A 20059-nucleotide genomic window follows, 5' to 3' on the forward strand; every position below is an offset into this window, starting at 1 on the left:
GCTTTTGGTTTGTTTTTCATTTTCTAAAAACCAAGCCATTGTAATGTACTTTGACAGTTTTGTCAATCCCATATTTATATTCATAAATAGAAAATCAAAGTGGTTCAGTTATGTATCCTATTTTTTATAAAAAAAATAACCATTATCTGAGAAGTACACATTATTTGTAAACAGTAGGTAATAATAGAATAAAACCAAGTCAGCTTTTAAAGCTGAAAGCTACGGAAACATTTTGCAACGCCTGAAGACATTTTTTAAACTCATCTAAATACCATTAAACATCTGCTTTTTTATTTTATTGACTTAAACCATTTCTAAAGAATCGTAATTCAAAAAGGTAAAGATTTAATCTAAAAGCCACAGGGAAAAATTTCAACCTGGGGAACATTTCTGAAATACAATGACCACACTCCAATAAATGATGAATTTGCTATTTATTGCTTTGTGTAAAAAATAGTTTTATCTAGCGTTATCTGCAAAAGCTGCATGCATCATTTTATTTGAAAAGAAACTATACCTAACGGACAAAAAAGTAAAAGATGCAATTTTAATTCCAATTACTGGAAAATTCCATTGGAAGCAAAGAAATATATTATAACTGGGGAAAAATCAATGTCCTTCTTTAAAATATGCTTTTATAACATAAATCAGCAGCTGTAGACTTGGCTACTATAAAGTTTCCATAATACAGCACAACAAATAAAGCAGTACTAAATTTATATTGATCCTAGAGAGAAACTGAATACTCCCTTGTTACTATTTTAATTGTTTTATCAAATATTATATATGTATATATCCAATTTATAATAACTAAGGACCATAATTCAGTTAAACCTAATTTCATTTTGCTCTGAAATGTATTTCCCTCGAGATATATTTGTTTGGCTCCTTCTAAAGCATGTAAAAATAATTGATCAATGATACCTTCTTGAATATGGAAGCTGAAATATTTGATATAATAATTTCAGAATAAGTCTTATTCAAATCTGTTTATTCTAAAACATGTAGATTACATATTTAGTTTACACACTTTATTAGAATGTGATGCTACAATGTGGGGTAAGTAGGCTACCTGACATTCAGACTTACATAACACATTTTCTTTTTAAAATGTACAAATAAAGACATTGTGGTTGAAATTCTGGATTTGTAAAAATCAAAATGAATGTGTCTAATTTCAAAACAATATGAAGCTGTGATTGCTTTTAAACTTTTATGATGGAAGAAGAAATAAAATATATTATGATTCAAGTAAGATAGATAAACCTGAACCTTATGGTTCAAGTATGATAGATGAAACAAAACAAAATGCAATTTGTTTTGCCCTAGCATAATTTATAAACCCATAAACCTGCTATTGCTTATTCAACAAACTATTATTAATACTAATTGAATATTACATAGAAATAAAACTATATTGTCCTGGATACCTATATTTCCATAATGGCAAATAATTTGACTTAAGCATTAAGTCAAAATATAAACATTCAATTTGCCAAATATTCATGATTCAGAGTTAACAGATTATGCACAGTGAAGTGCATTTGTGCTACATTCAATTTTATTATAAAACTAGTTTATTTTTATGAGACAGATGTCATTGTTTCTTTTTCAATTTGTACTTCTACTTCATTAATTGTCCAATAAATTCTTTCAGGTTTTTACATGAAGATAATTAAAAATTGCCCCAATTATTAATGTTTTGATGTGTTCTACTGTAATTCTGGATTTTCATCATGCTTCATTATCATGGCCTACAATCTGATCAGATTTTCATTCATTCCAGCTTTGACAACATTATTAAACATCTTGCCCCAATATGCCTTCTTTGAAACAGTTGATATTAAGCCCTGACTAACTCATCAATTGTTTTCTGAGATGAACAAAGAATGAGCCTAATCTTTTAACTTATTTTGTCTATCAAAGGTCTGTTTGGAAATAAATCCCGTGATGTATTAGATACATATATTGAAATATGCAAGATTAATAAAAATGGTAATACCCCAAAAATGATCAAAATAAGAAAATCATTTGTGTTTACTATATTATTATATTATCATACCTTCCAAAGGATCCTTATTCAAACCCAGTTGACTTATGATATATCGAGGGATGTCAGTTTTAATACCTTGCCCCTCTTTTGCATGGCCTTCTGCAGCTTCCAAAAGATAGTAAAATTCTTCTGGATCAAACTCCTAATGGAAAAGGAAGTAAACATGAATTGGAGATTTTATCCTTACCCCTGTAGACATTAACTTACTTTTTGCTGCAGGAAAAGAACCATTTCTGTTTTATGGTTGCTGTTATTTTTGATTGATTCTTTATAAAAACAACTTTATGTATAGCAATTCCTATAAACATGATCACTGCTACATATAATTTCTGAAGTGGAGAATAGGAGGAAAAAATAGAATTAAACTTCTGGCAAAAAAGTCCTCAATTTACTTAATCTATCCTGTGAATGAATGTGTGTGTGTGTGTGTGTGTGTGTGTGTGTGTCAGACATTAATACAATTGAGCGAGAAGAGTATTCCACTCCTCTGCTCACAATAGAATACCGTATGCTACCAGACTCGAAATTTTGGACCTGGACAACCTAGAACTACGGTGCCTACAGATCTAAGCTTAGTACACAAAATTGTCTGCTACAATGTTCTACCTGTCAACGACTACTTCAGCTTCAACCGCAATTATACACGGGAAAACAATAGATACAAACTCAAAGTAAACTGCTCCAAACTCGATTGCAGAAAATACGACTTCAGCAACAGAGTGATCAATGCCTGGAACTCACTACCTGACTCTGTTGTTACATCCTCAAACCCCAAAAACTTTAACCTTAAATTGTCTACCGTGGACCTCACTCCATTCCTAAGAGATCTGCATAAGTGTACCAGTGTGTCTATCGTCCTACTGTTCCCATTTATTCATACTCATTTATTATGTATACACTTATACTTATATGTTTATATGTTATGTTCATACTTATACTTGTTTTCTCATACATGTTTGACAAACAAACAAATAAATAAATAAATAAAATAAAACTTAGTTTGGTAATGAAATGTTTATGAACCATAAAGGACCCATTACAAGGCCATTTACCCATACAGAATTTTCTGTAAACTTTAAAGTGTAAAATATAACAGTGAATTATACGGAATTTGATTGTTATTTTAACATTCACCAGATCATCTGATGATTAAATTTCCTTTTTCCTTAGAGTTATTCAATCCAATCATGTGTAAGTTCAAGTTATATTGCATTCATTCTCTGAAATTGTGTATGTTTTCTTTGCCAGATTTTTAATATATTGCCTAGTTGAAATTTTATGTGTAATAGATTTATTTAGACCTCAATGTTATCATAAGTATGTACACAGTTATATCCTGATGCATTACAGGACATAAGTAGTATGTCCATAAGTAATATGGTTTGTCCTTATATTAGCCAGATATTATCTGTTTCTGACAGTATCTGGGTCTTAATCAAAGTCCCAAATGTTATTCAAGGTATTGTCATGTTTTTAAGCAATGTATCAGGACAAAGCATGGCAGTTTCATCACTTTCTTACTAATATTACTGACAATTGGCAGACCCTAAAGAGCCTGCAAATCCAGTATTTGCTTTGAACATTTGTTAGATATCTATTAAATCAGACGTAATAAATTTGTCCTATTTTCAGCCAGAGCCAAGGATAGTCCTCATCATTATTAATATAGGAAATTGCTCATTTTATTGGACAGGTGTATATTTAATGCTATTTAAGTTTAATCAATACATGAACTTTTATGTTTATGATTTATATGCTATACTTAACTAGCTGTCAAAGTTATCTAAAGCAAACATAATCTTACCAAACATTCAAGTAAACGAGCAGGACGTGCAATGACAATAAGTATTTTTCGAACAAGCTGCTTAATAAATGCCAATTCTCCACTTTCTGATCGTTCTTGGGCCTGTTAAAAAGCATTAAAATAGTCTTGATATTAAACATGGACACAAAGAAACACTAATATGATAGACTAAATATAATGAATTAAATAAACTATATTATTTCAACATCATCTCAACAATCTTGAACATTCGAGAAAACCAATACATTCGTAAGTGAACAATTACTGTTTAGCATAAATTATTGATATTTACCATTTATCATTTGTTAATTTCTATGGTATAGGAAATTAATACCTAGAGAGATAAACAGTCCAAATTAACAATGAGAGCTAGAGAAGAAATTATAGAAATAGACATAATGTGAAAGGACCCCTACTGATTTGATCTATTAGGGCAGTTTTACCACAATGAGTGACGCCAGAAAGTTTGGATGTGGCCCCCAAAATACCCTTAAATTTAGAGAAGTAACAATAAATGAATGATCTAAGTGAGATAAATGGGGAAATAAATTCTATATTTTGTACTGCATCCAAAACTGACTTGTAAGAGTAGACTTCCAAAAATCTAACAAATGCAACCCCACCCCCACCATATGTTTTTTCCTGGGTGAAATATTCTTACATGCCTTTGTTCATATCTCAAGAAGACATTTTTTTGCTTCATTTCAAAGCAGTTTCAGGATGAAGTTCAAATTCCACACACTACTTACAATCTCCAGTGGTTGACAATTATTTGGATATGGAATTGAATTAAACAGATTACAAGTCACTCCTTGACATTTGGTTTTAAAACATTTGTATTGTTCATGAATAAAAAGTTTGTAAATATTTATAATTAAGATAAAAATAATAACAGATTTTGAATAGATTTAATTAGTTTATAATTCAGCTTTTCCAAACATTAATTAATTATAATAATAGAAGAAATTGATAAATTATTTTAACTGTCAAAATTTCAGAGATATCTGTCTACCAAAAGCTACATACCAAATATATTACTATCAGTATCAAAGGCTTAAATGAAACTATGAACAAAGCTTTTGTGAAGTGAAAAAATGCCAGCAATAAAACTCAGTTAACCTTGACCTGAGAACTCCTGAAATGTCAGCTAAACAAAACTGTTCAGATGCCTTGTGACTTCCCTAGGCCATGCATTGCAATCACAATGTGCCAAGCAGCAGGGGATACAGCCATCACTGAATGTCACAGCTGGGGACTGACTGAAATGTATCACCAAAATACTAAACTGTATTCCCACAGTCTAGTTCCAAAAACAGCAGGCTTTCTTGCAAGACTACATGGTTGATAAACACAGTAAATCAGACAGAAAATAGAGGATACATAAATGAAAACCATAAAAATGCCATTTGATTCTAAAGATACTGTTTATAAATGTGCTTGGGAATCAATGGTAACCTTATCCATAAATTAAGAATATCAAAATCATTCCACTGCATTAAAGCATTAGGTAAAAACTGAAGCATTATTTCAATATGTTTCTCCTTGCTGATTTACCACATAAAACCATACTTGTCAGAAATATTTGTTGACATTGTATTAGAATGGGTAACATAGACTCATTTGCCTATAAAACCTAGAAACAATTCCAGTCAAATACTCTGACATGCAAAATTATGAAACCTTCATGCATTTTACTCATAAATTTTAAACATCTAAAGAATATTAACTAGCAGAGTAGTTGACAATGATTCCATGCCAAAGAAAAGTCTTGAAAAACTGTAATGGAATCAATATCTACTTAGCCAAAATGTCAAAAAAAAAAAATCTGTTTACTTCTGAAAAAACCTTGCCTAGAAAACAGCAGGGACTAGTCCAGGCAGTCACCAGAAGTAAACAGTGATTTGAAGGCACAAAATAAATAAATAATCTTTGCTCAGCAATTTATGAAACTTTAATTGATTATACCTCTTGTAGGAGCTTATCCAATTTGTGCTGTAATTCAAAGAAATATCGTGAGGTAATAAGACCCTGATGAGATTTATCCAAGCAATCACGGCCCAGTTCAATGATCTGATGGTGGGTGAAGCTGAGCACTCCATCTGCCAAAGGAAGGATGTTCTCAGGAGAATGGTTGGTGATAATCTCTTGAAGCCTTTCTTCCATTTGAGCAGTAGCCTGTATAATTTATGTTTTTTAGACTTAATCAAGGTATTAATGAACTTAAGCTTCTAAATCAAATTTTGCACAAAAGCACAGGCAAAAACCAAGAAATGTACTTTTGAATTATAAATAAAACATTGAACTTAATCAGATATTAATAATAAAGCTATAAAGATAACACACACACAAATAAAACTATTTAAAATATTTGAAATAAACTATTAAAAATAAATAAAATATAACCCTATAAATTAGGAAATGTACATATGTATAATATATATAGACTTATTGATTCCAGATATATTTTCCTGCCATGTCAATAAGGAAATCTTTACAATTTAATGCTAACATAAAAGTCAAAAGTTACTACCTTTTCTGGAACTTAAAAGAACAAAGCTATTTGGGATTATTTTAATCTGAAACATAACACAATGTTTTTTCATATGGTTTTCTTGTGAAATTAGCACTAGATACAATTTGTATTTTTGTTACCTTAGGAAACCTTTCTTTGTACACATGGTTCATCATAATAATTTCATGATCACAGCAGGCAGGAGGACGTCCAGGACTGCAAGCAAAGAAATTAACCCTTGAATCTCATTCTAAATTAACTTAAAATTTATAGTCCATATTTTCCACTGATAGCCAGTCAGTTTATTACAAGTCACAATCTGCCCAAATAATGGGACCAGGTTCTGTTTATTTTTCCAATCTGCCAACAATATCTTATTTTACTTGGCTTCTGTTTCATTGCCAATTTTTGACTATGTTTTATTAGCACTTTGCACCTACCACACATATACAGTCAACTTATAGCATTATCTTTTTTAATGTACTTTTCCCTTTTTTTCTCCTGCAAGTTTGCAGTTTTCTGAAACCTGTTAATGTTTTAACTTTCTATTAATGGTGCCAAATTGTCTACATATTAGATAAAACACAATATCTTCTAACAGAATTTCAATACATTGAAAAATTTTAGACTATTATTAAGCAATTATTTCATGAACCATTCAATATTCATATTATTACTAGTTAAGTTTGGCATATTTATATATTGATAAAGATATTAAAGTATTATTAATTTAGGAACTGGTAGGACAGAGATATGCTGAAGCCAGCTCTGATATTTTGTTTCTTATAATAAAGATCTTAGCTAATAAATACTGTACTAGGCAAAAAGGAGAAAGGCTACCATAAAATTCTTCTGATTTATCTTATGCAATGTTCAGAATAACACTTTAAGAAAAAAACTTTTAATCAAGGTTACCTCTTAATATACAGGATGAATTAAAATAGATGAATGGACTTCAGCTCCCAGAATTCCTTGGCCGGCAAGATCTACCCATCTTAAAGTTCCCAAGGTTGAGACTTACTTCCTAATATTATTCCTGATATTAAAATGCTACAATGTTCTTTATTGCCTTTGGGTTTATTTTATTTATTCAATTTATATAGCCGCCCAACTCAACAAAGTGACACTTATTCCAAGTATGATTAAAGGAACAGTCAAACAAGTGTTCCTGTGGTTTTTTTTTATTATTACCATTAAATATTTGATAAAACAATGTACTGTATTTATGTGAATTCAATGAATAGGAGAAAAAGTATATCCCTCGGGAGAAGATGGATAGTTCAGAAATGTGAAAAATAAATAAATAAAATAAAATAAATATCATGAAATTGATTACTTTTTTGTGATTTCTCCACAATTTGGTATACCTGGAGACCAAGACTATAAGAATTTTGTAGGTATTTTGGATTTTTATCAGGAAAATTATTCTAATAAAAGAAAATATTTACATGTATATAGAAACACACACACACACAATTACAAAGTTTATAGTAGGAGGTGGACTTTTATTCATTCCAAATTTAAAATGTTAATCAAAATACTTAATGAGCTATAAATCCATCAAAATAAAGTATCCATTGCAAAAATGGCACCATCAATATTTATCTCTTCTCAGATTAAAATTCCTCTCTGTCAAACAGAATGTATTATCGCAAGACCTGATTATAAAACACCAGCTTACCTTTATCAATCTAGCCCTGTCTTGTCAAACAATATTTCTTTTTCCCATTCATCCAAAATCTATATACTTCCATTAAATTCTGATTAAAGTAATAGATGATACCAGAGAAATCTGATCAGGGTTCACTGCATGCTTGCATTAGATTGACTTGGTTATTCTGACAAACAAATTACGGTCCCCTGTTCAATTATATTGTGCTGCTATTCAATAAAATCAAAGTAGCGAACCACGAACATAAGAATAGCTTTTGCCTGCAAAACCTCTATTCCATACACTGTATTCTACTAGTCATGAATACAGTATTTTATTAAAAGTTAAAAGTACTCAAATATTTTAATAACAAAATATATTTACATGTTTTTCTTTAAATTTGGAGATTTCAAATAATTTACATTGTCATTCAATATATGTTTAAGATAAAGATATATTTAATATATCTTATAATATATAATACATTTTTTCTAATGTCCATTGCTAATCATGTTTCTAAAGATTATTAGACTAGAAATTCACCAGAATAAAAATTACAAACTTAACAGTAAAAGTCTAGACTTTATACAAATACTGCAGAATTATACAGTGAAATGTACCTTTTGGAATCTATTTTCCTTTTTAAACAACAATATAAAACATGATGGGTTAAATTTTTACTGGCATCTCAAACACCAGTATAATATTCTTTATTATTATTGCATAATTGTTTATTGTTTATTATCGCATTAATAATATTGGTGTGTGTGTGTGTGTGTGTGTGTGTGTGTGTGTTCCGATCATTTTTCACAAGTTCCTATACCAAGATACAAGTCATACTTCTAAAAAAAAGTAAACCTACCTGAGGCTTCTGGATCGTGGCCTCATTTGAGTAGTCCTACATCTATTATCACTAGCAATACTTTCAGTAGCACAGAAATGTTTAGATAAAAAATGAAGTTCGTCTGGTGTTGGCTGATACGGTAACTGGTGTAACTTCTCTTGAGAAGAACAAGATGACTGCAATAAACATGTGAAATATTAATTTGTACCAATAGTCAAAATAAAAATCTGCTCTTCTCACTTATCAACAAGGTTACAGTATACAAAGAAGTTTCTTTTTACATGTAAATGTACAATATTGCATTTCTAATATTTTCCATACTGACCATAAAATGTGCTAAATCAGAGCACTTGGAATTTAAATTCACAAATTAGAATGTTTGCTTCCTGAAAAATTACTCATATTTATGATTTTGTTTAAAATATAACATTAAAAAAAATTAACTGTGAAAAAAGCTATTAATGAAAAACAGGTTTTCTCTTAATTATATGTTTACTATCTCATACATATTCTAGTGAAATAAACTTTGCTCAGTTTCAAATTGATGAGTATTTAGTGGAGAATCTCTTCAATGGCACATAATGTAAAATCTCTCTGGAAACCTCTTGCCAAAGCACTTCATTATAAGATTTTTCTAAAAGTTTTAAAATAGCAGAATTTGATAAATAACCTAAGAATGGAGGGATGCAATTAATCATAACTCCTTCTGCTTTATTTGAATACTGTTCATCATAAAAATAAATATTAATAAAGTTGAGTAATTAAGATAATATTCCATAATATTAGGAACCAAGCATATTTTCCAATGAATATGACACTTTATTAAAAGATGGATTTATTTCAGGGGAAGTAATTCAAATTTATCAATGCAAAAATGACTGCCTAATGGTTAATGCAGCATTAAGTCTTACGTAGATAATAATAAAAGATTAGAAAAAATGTCATACAATTCTCACTACAACAAACAGATCTTACCTTCCATAACTCAAACACAAGATTTTTTAGAGTAAAATATTCAAAGTCTAATGGATGGACTAATCTATCAGCTGTATATTTAGGTCACTTAAATCTCTGTCTCATTTACCAACATGTTCACAAATTCTATTTAAGATTATTGAAATTCTCACTCACATAACCTGATTGTGGCCATATAAGAATAAATACTGTTTCTTATATCATGTTATTTATCTATCTATCATCTATCTATCTATCTATCTATCTATCTATCTATCTATCTATCTATCTATCTATCTATCTATTACAAGTTTTCAGGTTCATATTGTTCAGTTATAAACTGTTTTAGATAGATTTGTTGAGGCTAGCCGCTAACTTATGCTATCAACATAGAAACCACAGACTTTTCTTCAGCATTTCCATTATAATAGATAGAAAGAAAAGAAGCAGTTATATAGGTGACTGAGCTACTCAGTACTGAAATTATGATAAGTATTTAATTTAAATCAGACCAATTAAATTTTATTTGAATAATGTTTCTAGAATTTTTTATAAAAGAAAATAAATAATAAATAATAAATAATAAATAGAAATAGAAATAGAAAATAAAGAATAAAGTGGTAAAAATGTGCAAAATATTTTAAGTTCAAATTTATTGGAAAGCAAAATATCCTGCTTTGACCTTGAAATATAGCTGTTCCAGTGCTATTCTGATCTTATTCAAAATGTTGGCTAAAAATGTTTTGATCTTGGAATGTGTGGCACATTTCTGATATTCCAATATAGAAATTTACACACCCAGTTACTGGATTTTCTAGCATCATCACTCAATTTCTATCTATCTAGTAGAAAAAATGACACAACTAGCTCTACACTTACAATCAAACTTTTCAACAGGTTTTATTTGTATGTATGTATGTATGTATGTATGTATGTATGTATGTATGTATGTATGTATGTTATTCAGCTTTGTTCGGGTATTTTCCCACGTCATTATAGTTGTGCTTTTAAAGTTGTAGCAACGTTTCGGCAGAATCTCATCTGCCATCATCAGGCTTGTGTATTGTGTTCGTCTGTGAGTCAGGTTTTCACAGCCTTTTCTGTTTTAAATTTGGTGCTAGCCTACTGCTGTGCCAGAATGGTTTTTTCTTCATCCTGATTGGTTGGGAGTCTTGGACTGTGTTGATTGGTTTTGGAGTTTGCTGTGTTCCGCTTGATTGGTGTTTCTAATATCTTCTGTCTGTTTTGTAGCGTTTTTGTTTTTTTTTGTCTTGATTAGCTGGCAACATTGTGTTTCCTGTATTGGAGGCTTTTAGTGCGGCTTGGCTTCAGGTAAATGCACTACAAGCCTCCAATAAAGGAAACACAATGTTGCCAGCCAATCAAGACAAAAGAAAACAAACTCTACAAAACAGACAGAAGATATTAGAAACACCCACCAATCAAGCAGAACACAGCAAACTCCAAGACCAATCAACACAGTCCAAGACTCCCAACCAATCAGGATGAAGAAAAAACCATTCTGGCACAGCAGTAGGCTAGCACCAAATTTAAAACAGAAACGGCTGTGAAAGACTGACTCACAGACAAACACAATATACAAGTCTGATGATGGCAGATGAGATTCTGCCGAAATGTTGCTACAACTTTAAAACCACAACTACAATGACATGGGAAAATACCCGAACAAAGCTGAATACCATACATACATACATACATACATACATACATACATAGACAGAGAGACAGACAGACAGACAGACAGTCAGAGCTCATTCTTTATTTGTCAATACTACCGAAAACTTCCCAGTTTTCTAAAACAGCTGAATCTGAAAATATGTGACAGAAAATAGCCAATATGAAATCACTTACTGAAACTGTTGAACTGGGAGTGTTTGTACCATACCCAGAAGAAGGGAGAGATGCCAGTGACCAACGCCGTCCATCAGTCCTAAAGTGTATTTGAGTTTAGTCACAAAATACAACTGCAATTTTACCATGCCAAAATATTCAAATTGGGTTTATGCAATATTGACCAAAAGGAAACTACAGCATTATAAGCAAGCCTTATTCAGTGCATTTCTTTAAAGCATGTGCAAATGTTTGGAAACAAATGGAAGACTTCATCATTCTGATTGGCCAATTCAAAATGCTGACTAGGAAGAAAATAGAGAAAACAGTGGATAACCATCACAATCTACGTACTAAATATAACACATGTAGATTGACAGTTAAAGTAAATCCAAAATAATAATTATTTTATTTGAAAAATGAAACAGAGATCATTATATTTTTGGCAAAATATTGATCGCATGGAACATTTTTTTGATCTTTAATACATGTAATGAAATTTGAGACATAGAACTACCAACCTAGTTTCATTCCCAGTCACAGTCTAAATATTTATCTAACACATACATCGCTGTTGCTTATGCTTTAAATTTCACTACTGCCAAGCAATATTATTCTCAAATATCAACAATACAGACATCAGGAAACTCAACCAAGCTAGACTTTACAGCAAATTACATGCATAATATGAATGATATAACTACCATATAAGAAATCTCTGCTCAACATTGTTCAGAATTCAGCATGCAGAAACACAGGTATATTAATCCTACATGTGAATGTAACACTTTATCTACCACAAAGATATGTGCCTAATCCAGTTTAAATACACATACATGGAAAAGAAACACAGAAACACCCCACACAAGCACTCCTTGTTTTCTCTCTATGAGGCAAAAGAAGCAGGCAGAATACAGAATAGCTGCAGATTGTATCTGGACTTGCTGTGATGACCGATTCAGCCTTGCACAGGCATGGCTACAACAGTGAGCACAGCTTGTACAGGTTAGAGATAGTTACCTTTCATTTCGATGCCCATGACTGCAAATGTAATTGTACCAAATATAATTAGAAAGAAATACAAAAGGACAACTTTTAAAGTATGGATAAGTTACACAGAATCTTCAAATAACAAGTGGGATTAATTGTTACAGTTGATTTCTCTAACAAAGAAAATCTGACTACCAATGTTAACAATTTTTGATGTACAAAGAGATACTGAACTGAATGATACAAATTTCTAATTCTTCCAGGCTTCCCTGGTTATTTATAAAATTTATTCAAGTATCCTGTGAATAAAGTTTTTGATAATGCTATGGAGGTGCTCTAATTTGATTTTTCTCACATAATGAAGATGGGAAAAATTGAATCAATTGATTGAATCAACTGAGTTCAGGCATCAGATAAGCATCAATTGCTCCCAAATTATGTTGATTTTTAAATATTTCAATAGGGAACACTATTAGAAGGGGAAAGGAGGTTATTCAATTATATATAGAGCAAGAATATAAATTATTTTAGCGTCAAATTTCACTGTTATTTATTTTTGTTTATATTTCAATCAGTATTATTCTATATGCATACTGGTTTTCTACTTATGGAATGGGTGAGATTAGACAACATCTTATAGAAAGACAGTGGCGGAGTACCATAACATAATTTGCAATAGAGCTTGTTGCAAATGATTATGTATCTCATTGACAAAGGAGAATATTTATAGCTTAGGGTTGAAACGAAGGGTCTTCGTGCTCTCTGAGTTTGGTTGTTCCTTACAAACGTTTTATTACCGAACTAGGTAACATTATCAGTGCTAGAAGATATGCTCTCAATTTATATTCTAGTGGTTTGCACTGTCAGTGTTGATAGGAATGGTTGTGGATTGTCTTTGGTTGGAATTAAAAAAACAAAACCTCCCCACTAGCAATTAACACCCAGATCAGCATAGATTAACATCAAGATTGACATCAGATCAAAAATCAAGATGTAAATAATATCCAATCAAGAAACTACTAAATAAGCTAACAGTAAACAGTCAAACCATCAGCATTATCATTAAAGATGCGTATCAAAATATTTTTCTGATAATAATTCTGACATTGTAAGCATATATTTTCTTACCTTCGTGCAAAAGAGAAGTGGGCTGAGGCACTAGGAGAAAAATTTCTAGGACTGTCTTGAGGACTGCTGCCTGTTATGAACAAGTTGAATATAAAATGTCTTAACAAAAAGTTCCATAAATCACAAGGTTCAAGAAGAATCTGTTATAAATTCCAATTATTATTTCTCATTTAGATGCCACTTCTTGCCACATCTTCCATGCCATATATACTTACATAAAACTGAGTTGTGGTCTAATTAAGGTACCTGGCAGGGTATCTTATGTCCTAATTCAAGGAATGTGATTACAGTAGTCCTTGACTACAACAGTTGGCTTAGTAACTGTTCAAAGTTACAAGGGCACTGAAAAAAGGGACTTATGACCATTTTTTATACTTATGACCTCCCCATGGTCACATGATTTATATTTGGATACTTGACAACTGACTTACATTTATGACAGTTGCAGTATCCTAGAGTCATGTGATTACCTTTTGTAACCTTCTGACAAGCAAAGTGAATGGGAAAGACAGATTCACTTAACCATGTTACTAATTTAACAACTGCAGTGATTCACTTAACAAGTGTGGAAAGAAAAGTCGTAAAAGGAGGCAAAATTCACTTCACAAATTTCTCACTCAGCAACATAAATTTTGGGCTCAATTGTGTTTTAAAGTTTAGAACTACCTGTAGTAATAATTTGGTGAGAAATCTCCCACAAACATATTTTTTAAAAAATTTGGACTGATATTAAATAAATGCAAATGAAAAAGCAGCTAAGACAGTGAAGAATAACATTTTTTTTTCTTATCCCGGACCTTATTTCTCCAGGGAACCATGTGCTTGGTGGACTGAAGAAACAAGTCAATGGAGCCCACATTATTTTCCTCAAATTCCTTTTTTTCTTCAGCAGAAAATATAATTTCTATATTTAAGTATAAAAATATATTTAAGTATATATTTAGACCAAAGAGTATTAAAATATAACATATTACAATAATATATGCAATATATTAGTTTTCTTTCTAAACTAATGATGCAAATTGGTCATGTGTACCAATATAAGTCATTTTGTTATTAAAACATTAAACAAACACAAATTACATCACCTGTGGAACTTTATTTTATTTCCATAACAGCATCATTATTTACAGATAAAGTAATGTGGGCTTCACGTGTTTAATTCATTAGGTAGAACATATTTCTGTTCTACTTTGTACTGATTTTTTTAAAAATCTAGAACGATCAGGCCATGTAGAGATGATTTGGAATGATGTAAAGATGTGATTTATTGTGAAGATTTATTGGCATTTCCTTTGGCTTTTTTACTATTCTCACATAGCAATAGCACTTAGACTTATATACTGCTTCATAGTGCTTTACAGCATTCTCTAAGGGCCCCAACAAAAATCTGGATCCTCATTTTACTGTTCTTGGAAGGATGGAAGGCTCAGTCAAGTTTCAGCCCATCAGGATCAAGCTCCTGGCAGTAGGCAGTGTCAGCCTCCAAACTGCATTCTAACCACTGTGCCACCACAGCTCTACATAAAACCATTCAACTTGCTACTAAACACTGAGAATGCTTGGCAGACAGTGGTTGATATCTACTTCTTCCTCTACCTTCAACATGTATAACTGGAGTGTGTGGATTTTCTATAGGCAAAATATATGTGATACAAAACAAAATTGAACTTTTTATAAGCGGCAATGCCTGACAGAAAATGAATTAATATCTGTATAGAAATTCTTTGATAAGCCTTTACTGTGCTTCACAAAAATATATCATGCCACTTTACTGAATACAGTTGAGTTACTGCATATAGGACTTGCATTTTTCAACCTTTGTTTCAGTATTTGTTTTTTTAACTTAATAAATTATTAACAAAGCATATCATTTAAAATATGAAGACATATCAGATCTTCATTGATTAACTACTTACTATAAAATGTTCTACCAATTTAATTATGATTGTATAACATAAAATCTCCTACAAATGAAAATGAATTATAGTGTATATAACGTGTTATTATTTATTTAGCATATGGTGTTTATACATTGAGAGCCAGGGAGTTTACAATGTTATTATTAGTAGGTTGGCTGCCTAGGATTGCCAGTTTGTTTAGTTCACTCACGTGCTATTCGGGGTCCACTGCAGGGGTTAAGCTAGCTCCATACAGAGGGTGGCTAACAACATTTTGCAGGTATCAGTGTTATCCAGGGCTTTCTACACCAATTTTGCCTTGCATTCGGGCAGGTCCAGTGCCAGTTGGTTCCTTGCTACTGCACAAAATGCCATTTACCTTCCACCACGGGGGTACCTATTTATTTACTTGCATTTTTACATGTTTTCAAATTGTTAGGTTGCAGAAGCTGAGGCAAATAATGGGAGCTCACTCCATCATGCAGTGCTAGGGCTCGAACTGCTGGAATACAGAGAGCTGACCCTTTCAGGCTGGCAAATACAGCGTCTTTAAGCCACTGAATGACTGGACCTCTTTTATATAATTGGTTAATCTGTACCTTGGTATAAGGGAAGATAATTTTTTTTAGCCTGACTGACCAAATTAAAATATTTCTGTTTTACATATTTAAACTGCTTCTTCTAATCTAGAATATAAATCTGTTAAAATGAAAGACTGGATATTTATTATTCTGAAAAGACTTGCATGGTTTCAGTCCTAACTATTAGCTTCTCCCAATTTAAATAGAATAGCTACATGATTTACATCATAGAACAAGACCCCTTACTTAAAAGATTGCCTAATGAAAATCAGATTTAAACATACAAAAGAATATTAAATAGGGACACTGAAATTTGTTATTTCTTAATGGGCATTTTGGTTGAAGAATCTAAGTAGCCAGATTTTAAAAATATTGTTAGACTCATATTTTTACCTTCTGTTGCTTTTAGCTACTTTTTTTTTAAAAAAAGATTGAAAATATTTTCTGTCATTTAAAACAGTTTAGCCTTCTAGCTCTTTACCTAGCTCTTAACTCTTTAATCCCTTCTCAAGCTTTGTTTTTCCCCCAAATAAACCAGGAGTCTTGATTATGACTACTGAAGTTCATATTTTATCAAGGGAATGTTGATGAGGTGTTGTTGTTTTTCTTAAAAAGCTCCTATGTTCTTGGGAAAATTCTGATCTAAATGAAAACAACGAGGAAGCACTGAAACTGTTTTACAACATGAATTATGTAAACAAACTAATCAGGCAGGGAAGAAACAGAATTGTCAGGGGAAATTAATGTACAACATAGCCCTATTTGTATACTTGGGAGATGAGATGAGAAGCAATGCTTCATTCCTGAGTTTCAAATGCTATTTCTTTTTTCTTTCTTTCTTTGAGAAAAAGGGAGTGTTGACCAGCAGGGCCACAATTTCAACATGGGGAATGGAAGAAATAAAAGGAAAGGGGATGATGGAACTGCATTTGGTCCAACCATTTCAAAGTAATATATTTTTAATAGTACTGTTATCTATTATGTTTCTTAGTTAATTATTTCTGTTCAGTTCACTTCCCCATATCTACCTGGCTGTTTTTAAGGGCTCAGTTTATTCTGGCTGCAAAGAATCTTCTTGGTGGACAAACTTTTATACAAGATTTTAAAAAAGGAAGGTTTTTTTGCTGTGGGATATTTAATTGTGTGGCAATTGAGGGGAAAAATATTAAAATTAGAGCCCTGGCTATAACCTTCATAACTCACATATTTTCTCTCAGTATTTGTCCATCCTAAATCTTATTGTTCCAGAGCTTGTTGCTTTCAAAGACTTCAAAAGTGTAGTGTAGTTTGCAACTACTGCTGACTACTATTTAAACCTAATCAATGAGGCCAGACATTATATACGTTGTTAACACAGGTTCTTCACAGAGACACTGACACGAGAGTAGCTAATCATCACTGAGTGAATCAATCTGGTATAATAGATAAGGCAGCAGGCTAAAAACTGAAAAACTTTAGAGTTCTGATCCCACCTTAGGATGGCTTTGACCTAGTCAATCTTTCTCTCACTCTTAGGAAGAAACCATTTACAAAAATCTTATCAGCTGCTTCCCCTGGAATCCAAACTAACTCAAAGGCAGACACACATAAACACACACACAAATATTTAAAATAGTAATGTATCCGAACTTATTATATGGGGAATATCATTGCACATGCACATCTATTCTTGAAATTTTTTTTAATCCTGAAAACTTGGTTGCTATTGCAGCATGTGCATTATTTTATGTAATCAGGAATTTTATAATTCATGTAATTTTTCAAAATAAATGTTTTAAGGTTTGACCTGCTATTTATGCATCTGGATAGCAAAGTAACTTTTTAAGGAACAATATTTGCTTGCAAAAATATTTAGGGAATACTTTTAATTACGCCAGAAGGTAAGAATATTTAAATACAAAAACAATAACTTTTTATATGAAGACATATTTTTGATTCCAAGTTAAGGAAAATACTAAACTTTCACTAAAAAGTCTTGTGGAAGCAGCAGGTGATTTGATTTTAGAAAATCTTTCAATCTGTAATTTGTCTCTCTGGGCCCACCAGAGACTGGGGAAATATGGAAGTACAAAAATGCAGATGGCTATTGGTAAAATACCGGAAATTGTTTTTTATTATTACATACTGACCTTCTTTTAAATGTAAGGAGATGTATATAACCATCCTCCAGCACAGGAATATGAAGTACTGTATGTGTTTTCATTTCCTTATATTAGTGACAGCTAAATAATTGATTTGGCTCCTAGGAATGGGCTATTTTCCCAGGTCTGGAATGAAGTTTTGTGCACATATGAAATTCTCAGCTCAGGCCATTCAATATTAAAGAAACAGCATTAGCGTCTTATAGGAATTCATTTAACCAAAATATTTTTTTCACTAGAAGAAAATATGAATGCACTAGAAAAGAAAATATTTTTTATGGGAAGCTACAAATTCAATCTGATTTTATAATACTCCATGAGTTTATTAAAAATAGACATTGAAAACTACATGTTTATTTTATTTTATTTATTTTTGTCAATTGCTTACAAGATAATAGGTATAAGTAAAAACATAGTTATGAATACATATAAGAAAAATAAAAGAAGCAAAAGGACAGGGACAGTAGGCACGTTGGTGCGCTTATGCACGCCCCCTACAGACCTCTTTGGAAAGGGGTGAGGTCAATAGTAGACAGTCTAAAGTTAAAGTTTTTGGGGTTTGGGGAAGAAACCACAGAGTCAGGTAGAGTATTCCAGACATTGACCACTCTGTTGCTGAAGTCGTATGTCTCTGTCTCTTGTCCTGGACAATAAGAATGGTGGGCATATCAATAGTTGCTGCAGGCCATTCTAGAGCCTTTCAACATGTTCAAGGTATGCAAAAAAATGGAAACAGAACTGCTAAACTGAAAATGGAATCTGATCTTTGTAATGCAAAATGGGGAAATTAGTGCTAGTGCAGTACAAAGATGGCAGTCCCTTGGAGTAAGCATTTAAGAAAACATATCAACCTTATTTTATTTCTGAAGCACAACCATAAGCATGGTTCGCAGAGGTTTGTTCCTGCTGCTTGGGCAAGGATGGCATTCGATCATGCTTTGCATTGTAAGGTGCTTTCTTGGCCTAGTCAAGTTGGCCAGGTTTCATGACAGATGTCACCAGCAGATACTCTTTTTTTAATCATCCTTTCCCAAAGTGGCAAGTCTTACTAAGGGCTGCAGAAGACAAAGAGTCTCTGAGCAATTTAGTCTTATCTTACCCAATCTTGAGGTGAGTACAAGGAAATTATCAGGAAAGAAGAACAAGGCAGGCAAAGCAAGACAAGTCATGGAAGGTGACTGTGATGACCTGTCGTCTCTCAAAATAACCCCAAACCCAAAACATATATTAAAGTCTGGTAATGCCTTCAACTTAACTTCACTGTTTTATTAGGCACAGTTTAAAGCAGGGGTGGGCAAACTAAGGCCCGCGGGCCACATCCGGCCCGTTGGTCATTTTAATACGGCCCGCCTCTGAAAAAAATATATTCCCCTCTGGAAAAAAAATCAGGGCCGGCCAAAAGAGGCCAAAAAATCGCACACACAACACGGAGCTGGGCAGCCGCTTCCCTGGTGGAGGGGCCGAGGTCTCCACCCGGGGAACACCCACTGCTTTCCCTTGCCAGGGCCGAGCAGTGGCGTGTTGCCCTGCACCGCGTGGCCCCCGCCTGGCAGCGCGCTTCTCGGCTGGTCTCCTCCTCCTCGGCCATACAGAACAGGCAGAGAAGGAAGAGACCAGCCGGCTGGTTGGGGGAAGCTTTCTGCGCCGAA

At 32.4% G+C, this 20059-nt stretch overlaps 1 protein-coding gene across 12 annotated transcripts in view; it reads right to left on the reverse strand.

The window, feature by feature from the left end:
* MAST4 (microtubule associated serine/threonine kinase family member 4) overlaps positions 1-20059 on the reverse strand; it is a 204744-nt gene that overhangs the window by 39609 nt on the left and 145076 nt on the right. For 7 of the 12 annotated variants that reach the window (XM_087958342.1, XM_087958341.1, XM_087958344.1 and 4 more), the window contains 8 exons: positions 13788-13857; positions 12690-12710; positions 11691-11769; positions 8883-9040; positions 6510-6585; positions 5823-6032; positions 3858-3959; positions 2063-2195 (listed from right to left, as the gene is read on the reverse strand). In XM_087958342.1, coding sequence (XP_087814468.1) covers positions 2063-2195; positions 3858-3959; positions 5823-6032; positions 6510-6585; positions 8883-9040; positions 11691-11769; positions 12690-12710; positions 13788-13857 — 849 coding nt within the window. The remainder of the gene's footprint in view (positions 1-2062; positions 2196-3857; positions 3960-5822; positions 6033-6509; positions 6586-8882; positions 9041-11690; positions 11770-12689; positions 12711-13787; positions 13858-20059) is intronic. The other 5 variants (XM_087958343.1, XM_026670565.2, XM_087958345.1 and 2 more) reach the window with 1 other exon arrangement.

The sequence above is a fragment of the Notechis scutatus genome, chromosome 2, assembly GCF_049901735.1.
Source record: "Notechis scutatus isolate UNSWTSFEM ecotype Mainland chromosome 2, rNotScu1.2, whole genome shotgun sequence".
Taxonomy (NCBI): Eukaryota; Metazoa; Chordata; class Lepidosauria; order Squamata; family Elapidae; genus Notechis; species Notechis scutatus.